Source organism: Meles meles, chromosome X, assembly GCF_922984935.1.
Source record: "Meles meles chromosome X, mMelMel3.1 paternal haplotype, whole genome shotgun sequence".
In the NCBI taxonomy this organism is placed as follows: Eukaryota; Metazoa; Chordata; class Mammalia; order Carnivora; family Mustelidae; genus Meles; species Meles meles.
Window position 1 is genome coordinate 44,420,022 of NC_060087.1, and position 18,200 is coordinate 44,438,221.

General features: G+C 42.4%; 1 protein-coding gene across 2 annotated transcripts in view; it reads right to left on the bottom strand.

Moving 5' to 3' along the window:
* Positions 1-18,200, bottom strand: part of SHROOM4 (shroom family member 4) — a 216,989-nt gene that overhangs the window by 20,821 nt on the left and 177,968 nt on the right. For both annotated transcript variants that reach the window (XM_045996086.1, XM_045996087.1), the window contains one exon: positions 15,002-15,063. In XM_045996086.1, coding sequence (XP_045852042.1) covers positions 15,002-15,063 — 62 coding nt within the window. The remainder of the gene's footprint in view (positions 1-15,001; positions 15,064-18,200) is intronic.

Here is an 18,200-nt window from a genome sequence, read left to right on the forward strand (position 1 = left end):
CCTTCATCTCCAGTCTAGCTGCATTATGAAATGCAGGTGGTGACAGCAAGGTCTCCAAAAGGCCCCCACTAGGCTGATGTCCTGCAACTGGGGTGACAAGAGTACTCAAATTTACCACCCGATCCTCTTCCCTCGCCAGAGCACAGGAAAGGCAAGGCAAGATAGTAGAGTGGAAAGAACCCAGGGTCAGAAAGACTTGGGTCTGCATTCAAGTAAAAATGTAAAATTGGGCTCCATAACCCAAAAGCTGCATGACCTTGCAGGCAGCATTTAATTTATCTCAGTTTCAGGAAAATATTTATCTTACAACACCGTTGTGAGTATTACCTGTATAAAAAGGACCTAGCAGCAATGCTAGGTACATGGAAAGATGATTAATAATGTCAGATGACAGGGGCACCTGGGTGGCTCAGTGGATTAAAGCCTCTGCCTTCAGCTCAGGTCATGATCCCAGGGTTCTGGGATGGAGCCCCGCATCGGGCTCTCTGCTCAGCGGGGAGCCTGCTTCCTCCTTTCTGTCTCTGCCTGCCTCTCTGCCTGCTCGTGATCTCTGTCTGTCAAATAAATAAATAAAAATCTTAAAAAAAAAATGTCAGATGACAGAACTATGTTTCTTGTTAGAACAGAGTCCCTTACTCAGAGCCACTGTATATGGTTGTGCCAGCTGTGCAGTGTACAACATTCACTGCTGTATGCTTCGGCCTTGCTCCTTGTTCTCACCAAAGGAGTTGGACTGTACTGTACCCTAGTTAATATTCAGCTCTGCTCAACACCCAAGAAACCAGGAGATCTCGGGTCTCAGCTCAGCCACATGGGTACCTAACTAGGAGGCCCAAGCTCACCAAGGATTTTAACTCTGGGCTCATTTACTCACTCTGCTCATCTCTTAAAAAGGGACAGATAATTAAAAACAAAAACAAAAACCATGTTGAAGTTTCAGAGCAGTGTGAAAATCAAAAGGATTCGATATTCTAAGTTGTCTTGTTCAGGTATTAACCACTTATGTCAGCCTTACAGGATTTATCTATATAGGTGGACAACTCCAGAATCAGTTGGAAGAAACAAACATGCCCTTCTAGATATTTGATGTCCTAATTCATGGCACTGTAATCTTACCTGGGGGCATTGGGCTCTGACAAGGCAACCTGGAAATTGCTATTCTCTGCAACACTCCTAATTTTATTTTAGTTTTTATGATTTTTAAAAAAATATTTTTTATTTATTTATCTGACAGATAGAACACAAGTAGGCAGAGAGGCAGGAAGAGAGAGAGAAAGAAGCAGGCTCCCCACTGAGCAGAGAGCCCCATGCGAGGCTCGATCCCAGGACCCTGGGATCACGACCCGAGCCGAAGGCAGAGGCTTTAACCCACTGAGCCACCCAGGCGCCCAGTTTTTATGATTTTTTTAAGAGACATTCTTTTTTTTTTTTTTAGATTTTATTTATTTGACAGAGAGAAAGAGCATGAGCAGGGGGAGAGGCAGTCAGAGGGAGAAGAAGCTGGCTCCCTGCTGAGCAAGGAGTTTGATGTGGAGTTCGATCCCAGGACCCTGGGATCATGACCTGAGCCCAAGGCAGACTGAGCCCCCTATCAATCCCAATTTTAAAGTACTACCCCTCCCCACTTACATGGCCTGTGTAGGGCCAGCCTGAGCCTTGCAGAATCACTTGTATCAGGGGAGAAGTGGGCATGAATCCGCAAAGAGAAAGGAGAACCTTCAATGGGATTAGCTGGGTCAGTGTGTGTACAAGTCCTTCCACGCAGCAATTAAATATTCTACTGTGTAAGGTGGTCAGATCAAAGGGGGAGCAAAACTGACATAGTCCCTTCCTTGAAGTACTACAGCTGAAGGAACCTGAGGAATGGAAGGCTTCCACTGAAGTGTGTCAGGCTCAAACGAAGGTTACTGGCTTCCTAACAGTCCTATTTTCCAAGGGCTCAAGCTGTCTATATGCACAGAAATCTACAACTCTACTTTGGGACCAAGTGGAGTGGGTGGAGTAAAGGATAAGGAGTTTCATGAAGGGAAATGAGCTATGGTTTCTTACTCCCTAGTGTGTATTAGGCACTGCTTTATGCACTTTCATGTATGTATTTCTATTAATCTTCACATCAACCAATCAAAGTTGGTGCCATCATTGCCAGTGGACATGTAAGAATCCTGAAACTTAAAAGGGGTAATTCAGGGGTGCCTGGGTGGCTCAGTCGCTAAAGTGTCTGCTTTCAGTTCAGGTCATGACTCTGGAGTCCTGGGAATCCAGCCCCATGTCATTGGGCTCCCTGCTGAGCGGGAAGTCTGCTTCTCTCTCCCTCTGCTCCTCCCCACCGCTTGCACTCTCTCTCTCTCTCTCAAATAAATAAATAACATCTTTTAGAAAGGCGGGTGTGGTAAATCATTTTCCCAGCTAGTAAGAAGCCCTTGTATCTAGGCTGGAACTTGCCTTATCTGACCCCAATGGGCAATCCCACTAGAGCAAGGCTCCTAGGGTGGGGCAAAAGGTACTCACACTGCAGTCGTCCCCAGGTGTCCATGGAGACATTAACTCTTTGCATGGAAGCATGAAAGCTAAGTGTAAGAAAGGGCTTTGTTGACACCAGTAAGAAGACTACATCTCAAAAACAAAAGCAAATTGCCTGCCAAGTTCTGGGCTGTTCTTCTCTTTTCCTCTTGGCACAGGTTACATTTTCTTCTGATGAATAGATTTTCCCCTTTTGTTAAAATATATATATATTTTTGGCCTAATAGTGATTGAAAATGAAAACTAATATTTGCAGAGAATGAAAAAAAAAATCTTCTCCTGCCTCTTCCTCCACTCTTCTGAAGTTTTCTTGTTTAGAAATTTTACTTTTAAACTCACCACAATAGCTTAGTATTCCAGGATCTCAGCAGCAAGGGTGCACATGCCCAGCCCCTCTCCCCTTTCCCTTTTCTCGGCAGCCAAAAGATAAGACTGCTCCAAGAGAAACAGCCACTCCCAGGTTATTGCTGAAGGAAATATTTGCAAGATCCAGGAAGTGAGACACAAGGAGGCTTACACTGGGAGGGGACAAGGGCCCAGAAGGATTGTTGTTGCCACCCTTCCCTGCCTCTGGGTCTATAGAACTTCAAGTAAGGAACAATTAGTCTGGCAATGAAAAATTCAAGTGGCAAGATTTTCCCCAGCAGGCTGGTGCCAAGTATCCTTTGAAGAGATCAGAGAAATCCTTGCTTTATTGGGGCTGTCCTGGGTAAAGCCTTGCTTCCCCTCTCCAATGGCCCCAACTTGGAATTTCCAAGAAGCTCTTCCCATTACTCCTCTGGATTTTACATAGTGTCATGGACATGGCAGTAAGGGATGGTATCAATCAGTCTTATGTTTACTGAGAGTCCATCAGGCACAGGGCTGGACATTTGACAGACCTGCTTTGATTTGACTCTTGAGACAATCTTCTGGAGTGGGTATTCTCTCAGCCATATTAGAAATGAGGCTCAGGGAGGTTAAACAACTGGAGAACACAAAGGGAATAGTGGCAGAAGTCCAGCTAAGGTCCATCTGACTCCAACGCCCACACTTTTGCCCGCATAACATGCTGCCTCTTCAGTGTTTGAATACCCTTCTCAAGAGACTTAATACAAGACATTTTAGGAGTAAATAACACACTGTCGGGGGACCTGGAGGGTCTGACACAGGAATAATTCAGCTGAGGATTGGGCTGGCCAAGCTTATTAAGGCTCTACTTGCTGCTATTCAGAGGTAATGAAACCTGGGCATGCATCAGAACCATATGGAGGGCTTATTAAAACATAGGTTGCTGAGTCCTGTCCTCAGAATTTCTGATTTAGTAGGTCTGGGACAGGGTTGAGAATTTTTATTTCTAACAATTTCCCAGATGATGATGGTACTGCTCGTCCAGGATCACACTTTGGGCTCTACTGCTCTAATCAGTCGTTACCTACCAGGTTCCCAACTCATCGGGGTATCTTAAGAGGTATAAAGCCATTGAAAAAATTCTCAAAACAAAAGTCATTTAATTAACTATATACATACCATCCATGTGACAACTGGGATGAAGATTTACAAAATAAAATTATGGGAATACTGGAGTTCCAAAAAGTTCTGGGAATCCTGAGGTTATTCAAGGAATTTTGGTGCCCCACCATGGTTAAGCAATGGGCGGGTCAGAGAAAGAGAGAACGTGTTGTCTTTTTGAGTCTTCATGTATACCAGATATTAATGTACTGACTTTCAAAGACCTAGCATACAATGGGAAAGACTTAATACCAAAGTTATAAAGAACATGATTCTGTCTCAGATGGTTTAAATGACATTCTTGTTGCTCAATTATCGTTGTAGAGTAGTTCTCCTGGCCGCATGTATTTAACATTTAAGCTTTTAAACCTTTGAGAGTAACCCTAAAGATCCACGAAGTGTAGTAACTGGTCGTTTTGCAAGGGGTATGTATTTGACTTCCAAAGCATCACAATACTGGTTGATAGGACAAGGCGCCCAGCAAAGGAGGAAGCCTCGTCAACTGCTTGGCACTGCCTGCCATCTCTCAACATGGTTTGACGGGTCTCTAGTTGCTGACAAGGTACACAGATGCAGTCACCATGGCAGAGAGAAAATATGCTTCTTTATGAATAATGGCACCAAAGCACCAACTATCCACAAGCTAGTGTTGGTGATCGAAGTGATGGAACCGTCTTAAGAAAGTGATGATTCGGGGCGCCTGGGTGGCTCAGTGGGTTAAAGCCTCTGCCTTCGGCTCAGGTCATGATCCCAGGGTCCTGGGATCGAGCCCCACATCTGGCTCTCTGCTCCTCGGAGAGCCTGCTTCCTCCTCTCTCTGTCTGCCTCCCTGCCTACCTGTGATTTGTCTCTCTCTCTGTCAAATAAATAAATAAAATCTTAAAAAAAAAAAGAAAGTGATGATTCTGAACTAGATAATACAGTGTTTATTGGTGGGGGTGGGGAGGTGCTATGTTGCAGTGGTAGCGACAGATTTGGAAATCTGAAAAGGTCTAGTGCTGTACACCCCTAGGAATGTCAAAGTTCTCACAGACTTAAATATGTAGATGTGCTGGTTGATTGAGAGTTCTAGCAAATAAATTCTAGTTAACAGTGAAATTAAGCATGCCTGGTAAGTAACACTGCCTTACCAGTATGTAAATTTTTCCAAAGCCCTTGATCTCTAACTTCCTGGGCCTAAATAAAACCAATCAATCCTCTTCCCTAGATTTTCCTTTTTTTTATTATCAATTCCAGCAACTTGACATGTGCCTCCAAACACCTTGTGTATTCAACTCCAGCTATTTACAGCTTACTAGCTGCCTTTCTGAGTTTTCTTTGTATATGGCTACTATCAGCTTCAACATTCAACATGTGATTTAGGATTTAGCCTTTCTGGGGTTAATATTATTACAAATACTCGTTTCTGTGCAAGACCCAATATTTTAATACCTGTCATTGTTAATAGCTGTATTCGTTTCCATCATGATGATCTATCTATTTGATGGGTAAATCTTTTCCATGCTCATAAATAGCACTACTAAGAACATCTTTAAACAAATCACTTTTTTTCCTTTTTTAGGTTATTTCCTTCGGGGTCTTCTGGGTCAAAGGGTGTGAACAGTTTTATAACTCCTGTCACATATTTCTAGGTTGTCCTCCAAGAAAACTGAGCCAATTTTATGCTGCACCCAGGAATGGTTTCCTCACAGCCTTGTCAAGATAGGGTTTTATAATTTGTTGATCATTTCCATTAATTGTCGATAGTTTAAAAAGCAGGTCATGATACGTGGGAGTTGTTTCTGCTTACATTTCTTTAATTGCCAGTGAGACTGTACTTTTCCATGCAGTGATTTTACCACCTTGAGTTTCTCACCTGTAAATTGCCTGCTCAGTTTCCTTGCCTTTTTTGAAGCCAAATCTGAAAGCTGACCTTCTATATCTATATCCATTCTTTATATTTTTTGGACAGTCTACTGTTATCAGTGATGCTGACCCCAGACATTTGCCTCATTCTGTTGTTCAGCTTTTTATTATATTTTGTTGTGCAAAGGTTTTCCTCCCAACTTTTATATATTTAAAACCATCCATCTTGTCTCTGATGATATATTCCATTTAACAGACACAAATTTATCTTCTATTTGTAGCTGGAACAAATCTGCTATTCCACTGTCTGCTTTCTGGAATTTACTACAGAGTATTCAATGTGCTATGCATTTAAGTTAATTATTCTCCATATTGATACCTAAGATTCCAACATTTATTAAAGAAAGAATGATTGTTTTCCCCAGTTCAGGGATGTTTCCAGGGTACTCCATATTCTTAGAATAGCTTAAATCTATTCCTAGAATCTCTCTCTTTTTTTTAAAATCACTGTTTGCCTTTTTTCAACCCCCTATCATATGGTTTTGATAATTGTCACTTATGACAGGATTTAAATCTGATAGGGTAAGTCTACCACCATTGCCTTTTTAAACAAATGTATTATTTGGTATTCTTGCCCACTTATTCTTCCAGATAAATTTCACTAGGATTTTTACAAGTTCTATAAAGCATCCCACCATGGCTCTAATCGGTAGTACATCACATCTATACATTAACTTAGGGAGTACTGTAATCATTGCTATATTTAGTCTCTCCAAATTGAAGCAGAGTAGAGCTATGCATTTATTCAGGTCTTTATTTCTCCCATTAGAGTTTTATAATTTTCCTGGAATAAGTTTTGTGAGCCCAGGATTACATTAATACCTAAGTATTTAAATTCACTTTGTCACACTTTTGAAAAATCCTTCCATGCCTCAGAAGACTGCATTCTTCTTGGGTGGCAAAGCCTTCCTGAAAAGTGTACTCTTCCTAATACAATGAAATTCAATTCTGAATTATCCATTTTCTTTCACTCAATCAGCAAATAAGAAATGTGTAGTGGATATTCCACACTCTGCTCATGGTGTGTTTGATAAAAGGAAACAAGAAAGCCCCAGGCAGAGAACTGAAAAACCTGGGTAGTAGTCTAGTTTTGTCACATACTTGCTTTATAATCCCAGAAGCAAAGGGCTCTGGAATCCAGCGCCTCTTGGACCTTGGGCAAATGACTTTCATCTATCTGTAAGTTCCCTCTTTTATAAAATTGGGTCAATAAATGGTTAACTGTTTTGTGAGGTCATGATAAATCATAAATAATTCATCTGAAATGCTTATAGCAGTGCCTGACACATAATAAACACTTCATAAATGTTAGGTATTATACCTTTCGTTGTTGTTGTTAATAATAGTACAGCACTGCCTCTCCTGAGTCTCATCTTCCTTATCAGTGAAATGGGAAAAATAAAGCTCAATTGCATAGGGTTGTTGTGAGGATTAACTGTAGCCATGTATATAAAAGTGCTCTATGCATTCTAAAGCTCTGTGCCAAGTAGAGAAATGGATGGGATCACAGGAAGCAATCAGAGGTACAGAAAACCAAAAGAGATAATCTAGAAAATACTTCCTTTCGGCTTTTAAATACATCACTTATGCATATAGATTTTCCTCCTGGCAGATCTACTCACCACTTTTTTCCCCTCCTGCTAATATTATAATGCATTTGCATTCTCTGCACACAAACCAAATAACAGTGGAGGAGACAACCAAGAGTGTAACTACCTGGAATTAACATTCATTGCAGGCTTCCAGGCAAAAAGGGTGGCTCAAGAATATACATTTGATTCTCCCACCTACACCCATCATTCCAACTGTGACAGAAATGACATAAGAAATGTTAAAAATGTGGGGGAGGATTGGAGGGGAAGGTGAGCAGAAACTCGTCAAGATTTCTCCTCTTAGGGACACCTGGGTGGCTCGGGGGGGTTAAGCCTCAGCCTTCAGCTCAGGTCATGATCTCAGTGTCCTGGGATTGAGTCCCACATCGGGCGCTGTACTCAGTGGGTGGCCTGCTTCCCCCTCTCTGCCTCTCTGTTCACTTCTGATCTCTCTCTCTCTCTCCATCAAATAAATAAAACCTTAAAAAAAAGATTTCTCCTCTTAAGTGTAATCTCTGCCCTTGACCTTTTCATCTTCCCTGAGGTCAAAAAACTGTCATCCATCTTAAGCATCAATGCTCTTTCTTTCCATTGACCTCTCTTTTTTGTTTTTAAGTTTAAACTGGTTTCCCGAATCCTGACCAAACCTGCACTTAAACCCGTGGTTCTCAAAATTAGCTTGCGTCAGAACCACTTGGAGGGCTTGTTGAAAACACAGATTGCAAGCCCCATCCCAGGTTTCTGATTCAGTAGGTCTGAGTGGGGCCTGAGGATTTGCATCCCTAGCAAGTTCAGAGGTGATACTGAGGTTGCAGGTCCTGGGACCACATTTGGAGAACCATCAACTTAAACATTACTGCTCCCTCTAAATACCACTCCATTTCTCTCCCTCTCGCCAGCCAATTTCTTCTTTTAAGATATTTTTAAATGTTCAACTATGTTTTTAAACTTCTTCTTTTAAAATATTTTTCTAATGACACAGTAACACTAACACATAATCATTGTATTAAAATTAATGAAAGGAGGAATCCCTGGGTGGCTCAGTTGGTTAAGTGTCTGCCTTCGGCTCAGGTCATGAACCCAGGATCCTCAATCCAAGCCCCACATTGGGTTCCCCGCTCAGTGGGGAGCCTGCTTCTCCCTCTCCTTCTGCTGCTTCCCCTGCTTGTGCTCTCTCCCTCCCCCAACTCTCTCTCTCTCAAATAAATAAATAAATCTTAAAAAATAAAATTAAAGAAAGGAAACTGAAACCTTCCTATGTTGCTTGTGGAAATGTGAAATTGTACAGCCACTTGGAGAAACAGGCTGTTCCTCAGAAAGCTAATGGAATTTCCGTATGTCCCCCAAATTCCACCTTTTAAGTATATACCCGAGAGAACTGAAAACATGTCCACACAGAAACTGTACACAAATGGTCAAAAAAACATTATTCACAATAGTTAAAAAGTGAACACAACCCAAATGTCTGCCAATAGATGGATGGATAAATAGAAAGTGGTATATCCATACAGTAGAATATTATTTGGCAAAGAAAAGACATGAAGTACTGATACACGCTACAACACAATGGACCACTAAAGCATGAGAAGTGAAAGAGGCCAGACACAGAAGCCTTCATATTGTCTCATTCCACTTGTAGGAAATGTACCGAATAGGCAAATCCACAGGAACCAAAATATGGTTGGGTTGCTTGAGGTTGTGGGTGGGAATGGGGAGTGACTGCAAACGGGCACAAGGGATCTTTTTAGGGAGATGGATAGGTCTTAAAATTGGATTATGGTGATGATTGCACAGCGCTGTAAATTTACCAAAACTCATTGAATTCCACACTTAAAACAGGTGGATTCATGATGTGTAAAGCTCTGTATATTTCTTTTCTAGGAATCCCCCTTACGGACCATCATGCTATCTACTTTCCAGGCCCACCACTTTACTACACTTGTTTTCCTGAGGGTCACTTGCAATTCTAAATTGTCAAAGCCAATAGCGGCGGTCTTCTCCTTATCCTCTGTCGTGGTGTACTGGCCACATTGGCTGCTTGCCCCTTCATTTTCCTTTGCTAGGTTTTCTTCCTCATCCTACCCCCTGACTGGATGATTGACAAATCTCCTCCAAAGAATCCACTTGTCTTCCTCACTAACTTCAAATTCAGCATGTCCCAACTCAAATTTATCATCTGAACCAAGCTAGCTCCTCTTTCTCACCTGCCCAAGCTCTATCAATAACTTTCTCTGTGTCATCTGGAGCTCAGAATTATTTTTGACTTATTTCCTTTCTGTCCCAAATTCCAGTCACCAGTTCTCTGTACCTTTCCCTCAGAAGGTGTCACTTACTTGTAAGCAAATCATTTGAACAGAGAATTCACGTGAGAAGCAATGCAAATATTAAATAAACACATGAAAACATTTCAAACTAGAATAATCAAAGGAAGCCAGTGAAAATTATCCTAGGTGCCATTTATACCTATTGCATTAGAAATATTTTCCACAGATGGAAAGATTTTGGGGAAACTAGTATCCTTATATATTGTTAACGTCAGTGTAAAATGGCTCCTGGGAAAACAGTGTGGTGAAATCTATCACGAACAAGAAGAATGCTCATATTGTTTCAACTAGTAATCCTAACTCTGGATAATTGTTTTTAATGAGATAATTCAAAATGAGAAAAAGATTATAACTTCTCAAAATTTTTCTGCGGCATTACTTTATAATAGCAAGAAATTGGAAACAACCTAATTATCCAACAATTTGAGAATGATTAAGTAAATTACAGCACATTAAGCTGGTGAAATATGCAGCCATTAAAACTTATAACTATTGAACAAGACTGTATATCAACATGAAAAATTGTTTACCAAGTGATGCTTAGTGGTTGGAAAAAAAAGAAGCAGGACACACAATCACATCTACATAGTTATTATAACGCTGCCAGAAAAAGTCTCTATACCTATAGATAAAAGCTGGTTAGGGAAATGAAAACAATCAGGGTATTAGGATGGTAGGACTAAGGCTACTTTTTCTTCTGTCTTTAATTTCCTGTAATATAGTTCTCATAATAAACATTTTCTCCCCAAAATATCACACGTATTTATCTAGCTCTTCTGCTTTGTTCCTGTTGTACCTCTACCTTCCCAAGCCAGAGCCATACTCATTCATGCCTGGATCACTGACCCTAGCTGTTCTTCTTCAACCTACCTAGGCTGCAAAGGTAGCCCAGCTGCCTCAAGTGCCACATTTATCACATCACTTACCTGATAATAACCTTCAATAGCTTCTGTATTTGTGATACTATATAGCTTTTGAGGCCTATGTATCCTTGTCCAAACATCACTATTCACTCCTTTTCTCTGCTGTTGCTCCTGCTGCTGCTCCCCCTTCTTCATCTGTATTGTCACAACTACAATTTACTGAAGGTTTACTGCACTGGGTTTTATTCCAAATGCTTTATGCATATTTGTCATTTAATTCTAGCACAATCAGAGGAGGTAGGTACTTTAACCCCATTTTACAAATAAGGAAACTGGGGTGCCTAGGTTGCTCAGTCAGTTAAGCATCTGTCTTCAGCTCAGGTCATGATCCCGGGGTCCTGGGATTGAGTCCCGTATCAGGCCCCTTGCTCGGTGGAGAGCCTTCTTCTCCCTCTCCCTCTGCCTGCCACTCCCCTGCTTGTGCTCTCTCTCTTGTTATCTCTCTATATCAAATAAATAAATAAAAATTAAAAAAAAATAAGGAAGCTGATGGGGCAGAGACAGAGCACATATGTGTGAGAGACAGGGAGAGGAAAGCCACTTGCCAGGTTCGTACAGCTAGAGAAAATATAAGAATCTGGATTTGAACCCAGGCAGACTAATTCCAAGGCGAGAACTCTTAAGTTTATTTCTTCAACATACTCTGCTTAGCCCCTCTGGGTCTTTCCTCCTGTAGGTCCCAGTCTTCAGTTTTCTTACCCTCCAAAAAACTTAGAGAACCATTTATCATATATTGGCCCCATACCACGTGCTGGATGCTTCTTGTTTGAACCATGTATTTGACATTTTTCGTCTTATGGCAACTCATCTGAGTTAAGCAAGAGCTGGGTTTCAATCCTGGTTTGTCCCTTTAGTAGCTGTGAGACCTTCACTAAATTACTATAACTTCTCTGAACCTCATGTCCTTTATCTGAGTCAGTGGTTCTCAGGGTGTGACCCCAGGACCAGCAGCGTCAGCATCACCTGGTGAGCTTGTTAGAAATGTAATTTTTTTTTGGCTCCTTTCACAGTTTGGCCATGTGGACACTGCTGCTATGAACATTGGGGTGCATGTGCCCCCTTTTTTTCACTACAACAACAGTATTACTCAGCCATCAGAAAGGATGAATACCCACCATTTACATCAACATGGATGGAACTGGAGGGACTATGCTAAGTGAAATAAGTCAAGCAGAGAAAGGCAGTTATCATATGGTTTCATTCATATGTGGAACATAAGGAATAGCATGGAGGACATTAGGAGATGGAAGTGAAAAATGAAAGGGGCGATATCAGAAGGGGAGAGGAACCATGAGAGACTATGGACTCCAGGAATCAAACTGAGGGTTTTAGAGGGGAGGGGGTTGGGGGGATGGGTGAGCCTGGTGGTGAGTATTAAGGAGGGCATGTACTGCATGGAGCACTGGGTGTTATATGCAAACAATGAATCATGGAGCAGTACCTCCAAAACTAATGATGTACTGTATGGTGACTAAGATAACATAGTAAAATTAAAAAATGAAAATGAAAATGAAAAATGAAAAAAAAAAAGCAAATTTTGAGCTTCACTCCATACCTACTGGCAGGGGTTGGGGGGGGGGTTAGGGGTGGAATCTACCTGTCTGTGTTTTAACAAGCCCTCCAGGTGTTTGCAAAGCACATTCAAGTTTGAAAACCACTGCTGTAGTTAGAATAATACCAACCTGACAGAGTTTGGGGGGCATATAAAACATAACATAATATGTATAACTTAGCTGGCAACACATAAGTCGTTTTGTAAGTGGTAATTTATTATTACTGCTACTTAACTTTGTGTGGGTTAGTCTTCCTTTGCTCAAGCTGTGGGTGGACAGGCATTGTGCTTCCTGATGCTCTTTCTCTAACATTCTCCCTGCTTGCCTAGAAAAAGGCAGTACATACACTAGATTTGGAATAAAGTCCTCTTCCTTCACTGGCTGATTGGTAAGAGAACCAGTCTGGAGAGACACTGTAGGTTAGTCTAGTGTCTCTATAAGTGGACTACCTGGGTCTAGTCAACTCACCAGACCTGTGGAACTTCAAGCAAATGAGTTTAACTGTGTATGCTTCAGTCTCTTCTCTCCGTCAAACAGAGAGTCTAATAATAACTATTCCTTAGGGTTATGATGATAAATACAGTTGACTTTTGAACAACGGGGGGCGGGGCAGGGACACCACCCCTCCTCTCCCATGCAGTTGAAAATCCTTGTGTAAATTTTGACTTGGCAAAAACTTAACCTTTAATAGCCTACTTTGGATTGGAAGCCTTACTGATAACATGGTTAATTAGCCCATATTTTGTATGCTCTAGGTATTATATGCTATATTCTTATGATAACGTAAGCTAGGGAAAAGAAGATGTTATTAAGAAAATCATAACAAAAATATATTCATAGTACTGTATTGTATTTGTTGAAAAAAAAAAACCCACGATAAAGGGCTTCATGCGATTCAAACCTGTGTCATTCAAGGGTCAGCTATAAATATTTGTGAATTGCTTTGAGTGGTGCCTAGAATACAGTACTGTGCTCAAGAAATGCTAGTTAGCATTATTATTTTTGTGTCATTTCACCCATTCAATGGTGGAGGAAGCTCTTTCTTCAGTTGGTAAGCCAATGACAAATACCTCTTGAGCAAAGTCTCTGGGTCAGGCACTATGTTAGGCACAGAGGAGAAGTCTGGGGAGAAGTCTACAGCCAAGACCAGGTCTCCTCTCTCGAAGGTTTTTCAGTCTAATATGGGAAACTCAGCAGACGTACCAGACTGAAATGATCTCTCCAAGGACATGTTACAAGTCCGATCAGATCAGGGGATCTGATCAGTCATAGAGTCTCATAATATCCCCGCACAGGCCTCAGACTTCTGAGACATGATGCTGAGGGATCCCTTTGAAAAGTTTCCTTAGGGATCCTACTTGATGTAGTTTTAAGGGGAAAAGCATAAACTTTGGGGCCAGACAAACCTGGGTCCCAATCCTGGCTCCATTGCTAACTAGATGTGGGACCTCAGCTAAGTTACATAATCTCTCTGGACCTCATCTATGAAATAGGTAATAAAATGAACTGTTGTGGAGAATTAATGAGACTGTGAGTTAAAAAGGGTCCAGCCCAGTGACTGACACATTATTTGTAAAAGTTGGGTTCTTCCCCTTTTTTTATTGCCAACCAGAAAACTGATAGGTTTCTCAGTCTTTGGAGTCAACAGAGAGCCCAAATTATTCCTGAATATCCCACCAAATCACAGGGGATAATGTAGACCCCCTCAGAAAGAACCCTGGGCTCTTCAGGGGTCAAGAGACCCACATACTAGTCCTCTCCCTTAGTGCCCCCACATAGGCATGGCTAAGGGCCTTCTTCCCTATTCCCCCTTCATTTCTAGAGTTTCACTTAAAGAATCAATATTATTTAGGGGTGTCTTGAATAATTTGGCCTGGAGAAGAACTGGCTAAAAGAATATATTAAGGAGTTTCACAAAAAAGAGGGTCCTGCCAGGCTGATGGAGAGCAGCCCAGAGAAAGTAACTGTCCACTCCTTATAGCCATCTATGGCAGGCAGGCTCATCTCTGGGGAACATGAGTTTCAGGTGCCAGGTTCCCCACATTACAGGAGCAGACTCTACTCTGGGCATTTTTTTTTCTCTTAAAGGCCTTGCCCAAGAAACCCTTTTCCTTCTAGTCTAAGCCATATGTGCCATTTGCAAAAATGTCCCTACCTTCTTCCAGGAATTTTAATCTATTGTTAGCACTATCTGACCCTGGACTTTCAGGAGCAGATTTTAATTAAGTTCCCAGAAAGTACTAGAAAAAGATGATAGCTGAGCCCAAGAAACAATTGCCTTCCACAACTGAGGCAAAGGCACAGTGGTAGCAGGATAGTCTTACCTCCTCTCTGTTCTCTCCAATTGCTTAATGGCTGCTGGGAAGGTGGGCATCATTTACACCTTCTTATCTATATTTCAGCATGATCTACTCCCACACATCCTTGTGTCTGGGCAGGCCTGCCGCAGGCCTCTGAGCTGGTGGGCCCAGTGTCCTACAATAATGCCTGACTCCTCCATGTTCCAAAGTGTCCTACTGGTCTGTAGCCCAGCTGCCTGGGGAGCAGGCTAGATTACATCTATGGTACCAAGTTCTTGGTATGGACACCAGGCTAGGTTCCTCAAAGGAAAATAAGCAAACACAAGATCTTAGCAATTTCTATAGACGCCTCGGAGACACCAATTCGCCCCAACTCCCTGAGTGATCACTTACCTCCCTAACTGGCTGATCTTCCTGTTTCCTGTTATTGGTTTCCATTTGTCCCCAGGAAATTCCTGCAAGGCAAAATTCTGATAAGTGAGGGAGCTCTGGGCAGACAGGTATCCAGATGGCCTCAAAATATGAAGAGGGCAGGAGCCCGTCCCTGGCCATGCCCCACCCCCCACTGGTTTCTTCTACTCTGGCACAGGGGCTAGAGAAACATGTACCTGGGGGGCTGCCTTTCTTGTAAGGAGGCCTGGTGAAGTGCTGGGGGCATGCAGAGACTAAAGAGAGCACTCGGGGACCTGGACCGTGTGCTCTAGAAACTCTGCGTTTCCCTCTCTTTCTCCACTCCCCTCCCAAACCACCTTATAAACCAGTTTAGCACGTTTTCTGTTTGTTCTGGCCCTTGTGAAGGAGGTCTTTTTGTTTGTTCTGCCGGGTGAACCTGCTCACTCCTCTTGCGTCTTCTAACATAGAAAGCATTTTCTTGGAAGCCCTGGCCCTTGAGGGAGGCTTTGAGGCCCAAGGCTCCTGCTGCAACCTTCTCCCAGGGTGAGGCAGATGGAGAGGACACGCGTACCCCTGTATTGCATGGGCCCTTCCTCCCCCTCCTCCTCCTGCCAGCACCGCTGGCAGGGGCCTAGGCGGGTTCATCTCTAGGGAGCATAATCGTCATGTGCCACATTCTCCACATTATGGGGGTACACGCTCTACCCTGGGCATTCTATCCTTAAGGGCTTTGCCAAAGCAATCCTTTACCCTGTAGCCAAGCTACAGGTGCCATTTGTAAAAAAAAAAAAAAAAAAAAAAAAGTCCTTTCCTTCCTACTCTAGCTCCAAACCTGATGCAAATTTGCCTCTGACATTCTCCCCAATTTTGCATTCAGCATCCCTCTATCTAGCAACTCAGAGCTTAGCTCATCAGGAATGCACAATTCTTCCTAAACCTCACTGATCTTCCAAATTCCCTCTTTTTCCAATGCTATTACTGGTCCAGTTCGAGGTTGTATTACCTTTGCCCCAGTAAAACAATAACAAAAATGAAAATTTACTCCCTTTTTGGGGTAAGATATTTGGTGTCAGTCGTACTGGCTGAGACGCTTATTAGCTGTGTTATATGAGGGAAGTTATGTCACTTCTCTGAACCTCAGCTTCCTATCTGGCAAAGACTATGCTATCAAGCTTTGCCAGCTTCCCAGGAGTGAGAACAAAGTGGGATGTGCACAGAGGATGCCTAACAGCACTCAGCATGTAGGAGGCTGTAGATGTTAGAAGCCATGGAAAAGATGAGGTTTACAGCTTTCCCAAGACCAGAGTGGTCCCTGCCTGTACCTGTCATGTTAGAGCAGCTCTGACAACTTGTTAGACTTCAGGCTCTGCCTCGATGCCCTTCTGAGATGTCCCTGCCCTCAAAGATACTATTACTCATTCAGTCACAGTGGGAGCCAGGATTTCCTGTCCATGCCCTGTGGAAAATGCTCAGTAAATAGCAGTGGCCAAACCAAACAAAGTCCTGTCCCAATTCACAGCCTCCTTCTCAGCTCCTCAACATATCACCTTCCTTTTTTTCCCTTGAGCCACTTAGGTTGCCATAAATTGCCTGCCCTCTTTGAACCAACAAGTGAGTTATCCCCATGGCTTGTTGCAGATGGGGATGGCCTGCCACCCCCTTAGGAAGCCGTATGGCCTGAAGGCATCCCGCCATGCTGGAGAAGGCCTGGGCTTTTTCCATCAGCTTATGGAGAGGCAGTATAGCCCAACGAGGAGCTTGGTTTCTGAAGCTAGAGGACATGGATTCAAATCCCACACCTGCCCTTCACTAGCTGGGTGGCGTTAGGCCAAGTACCCAGCTGCTCTTTAGCAGACTTCCCCCAGCTATTTCACAGACAGATCATCATAATAACAGGACCTATTTCCTGACTGCTTTGAGGACTAACTTAGTACCTGGTGCACTGTGGCTACTCAAATGTTAGTTACTCTGATGCTGTCCAAGTTTGGGCTTTGCCACTTGCTAGATGGGTGACCTTTCTGAGCCTCAGCTTCCCTGGCTATAAAGTGGGGATTCTATTATACCTTATCTCATACAACTGGTCATTTGAACTGGGGTGTCCTATCCCATACTGTCAGTTTTCCCTCTCTCTGGTGTTTGTATGTATGTGTGGTCAGGTGGCAGGGGTAGAAATGGGCAGGAAGTGGCTCCATGCATCTGAAAGCCTAGTGTCTAAGCAGACCTGCTGAGCTGGTCCAACAGGCACTGGGAGCCCAACGTGTCCCCCCTCCTTCAGAGTACAAAATGAGAGGCATGGTATGGGCACACCTGCTGCTGCCAACCACTGTAACCTGCAGATTTCACCTCCTTCCCTTATGGAGTTACTAGCTCTGGGCTGCCACTCCCGCAAGCCATCATCTCCTCTCTTCCAGCTTCAGCCCCCTTTCTCCACTGTCTACCTGCAGGACCTTATTTCAGCAAGCATTTCAAACTAAGCGAAAAGCTCCCTTGGTTTTAGGAGAAAATAGCTCACACTTCAAAGATGTGTGACTACTATCCAGTAGTCACTGTTCTAAGGGTTTTACACGTTTCATCATTTAATCCTCATAACCAACTTATGAAGTAGGTATTGTTAGCTCTGTGCGTGTGTGTGTGGTTTTTTTTTTTTTCCAGATGGCAAGCTGGGGGATTTGAACACAGGCAGTCTGATTCCCGCATCAGTGCCCTTTAGCCATTATTTTATATTTCCTCTCCTCTTTGCTTCAACATTTCATTATAAATGTTTTTAGGCATACAAAAAAGTTGAACAAATTTATACAATTACCCATAAATCTACCACTTAGATTTAACAATTAATACTAAACTAAACTAAACTAAATTAAACTTAACTTAAACTTAAACTAAACTAAATTAATACTAAACTAAACTAAAACTGCCTCATCCCACCCCTATTCACTCCTCTATGCATCCACCAATCCATCTTACCTTCTTGATGTATTTTAAAGAAACTGACAACTTTATCTCTGAAAATATGAAAACATGAAGGAATAGAAAGATTTCTTGACGAATTAGCAATGCTCACTCAAGAAGAGACAGGTGACCGAAATGAACTCTATCTAGTAAAGAAATGGAATTTGTAGTTTAAAATCTTTCCACAAAGAAAACTCCAGGTCCTGATGGCTTTGATGATACATCCTATTAAACACTTAAGGGAGAAATA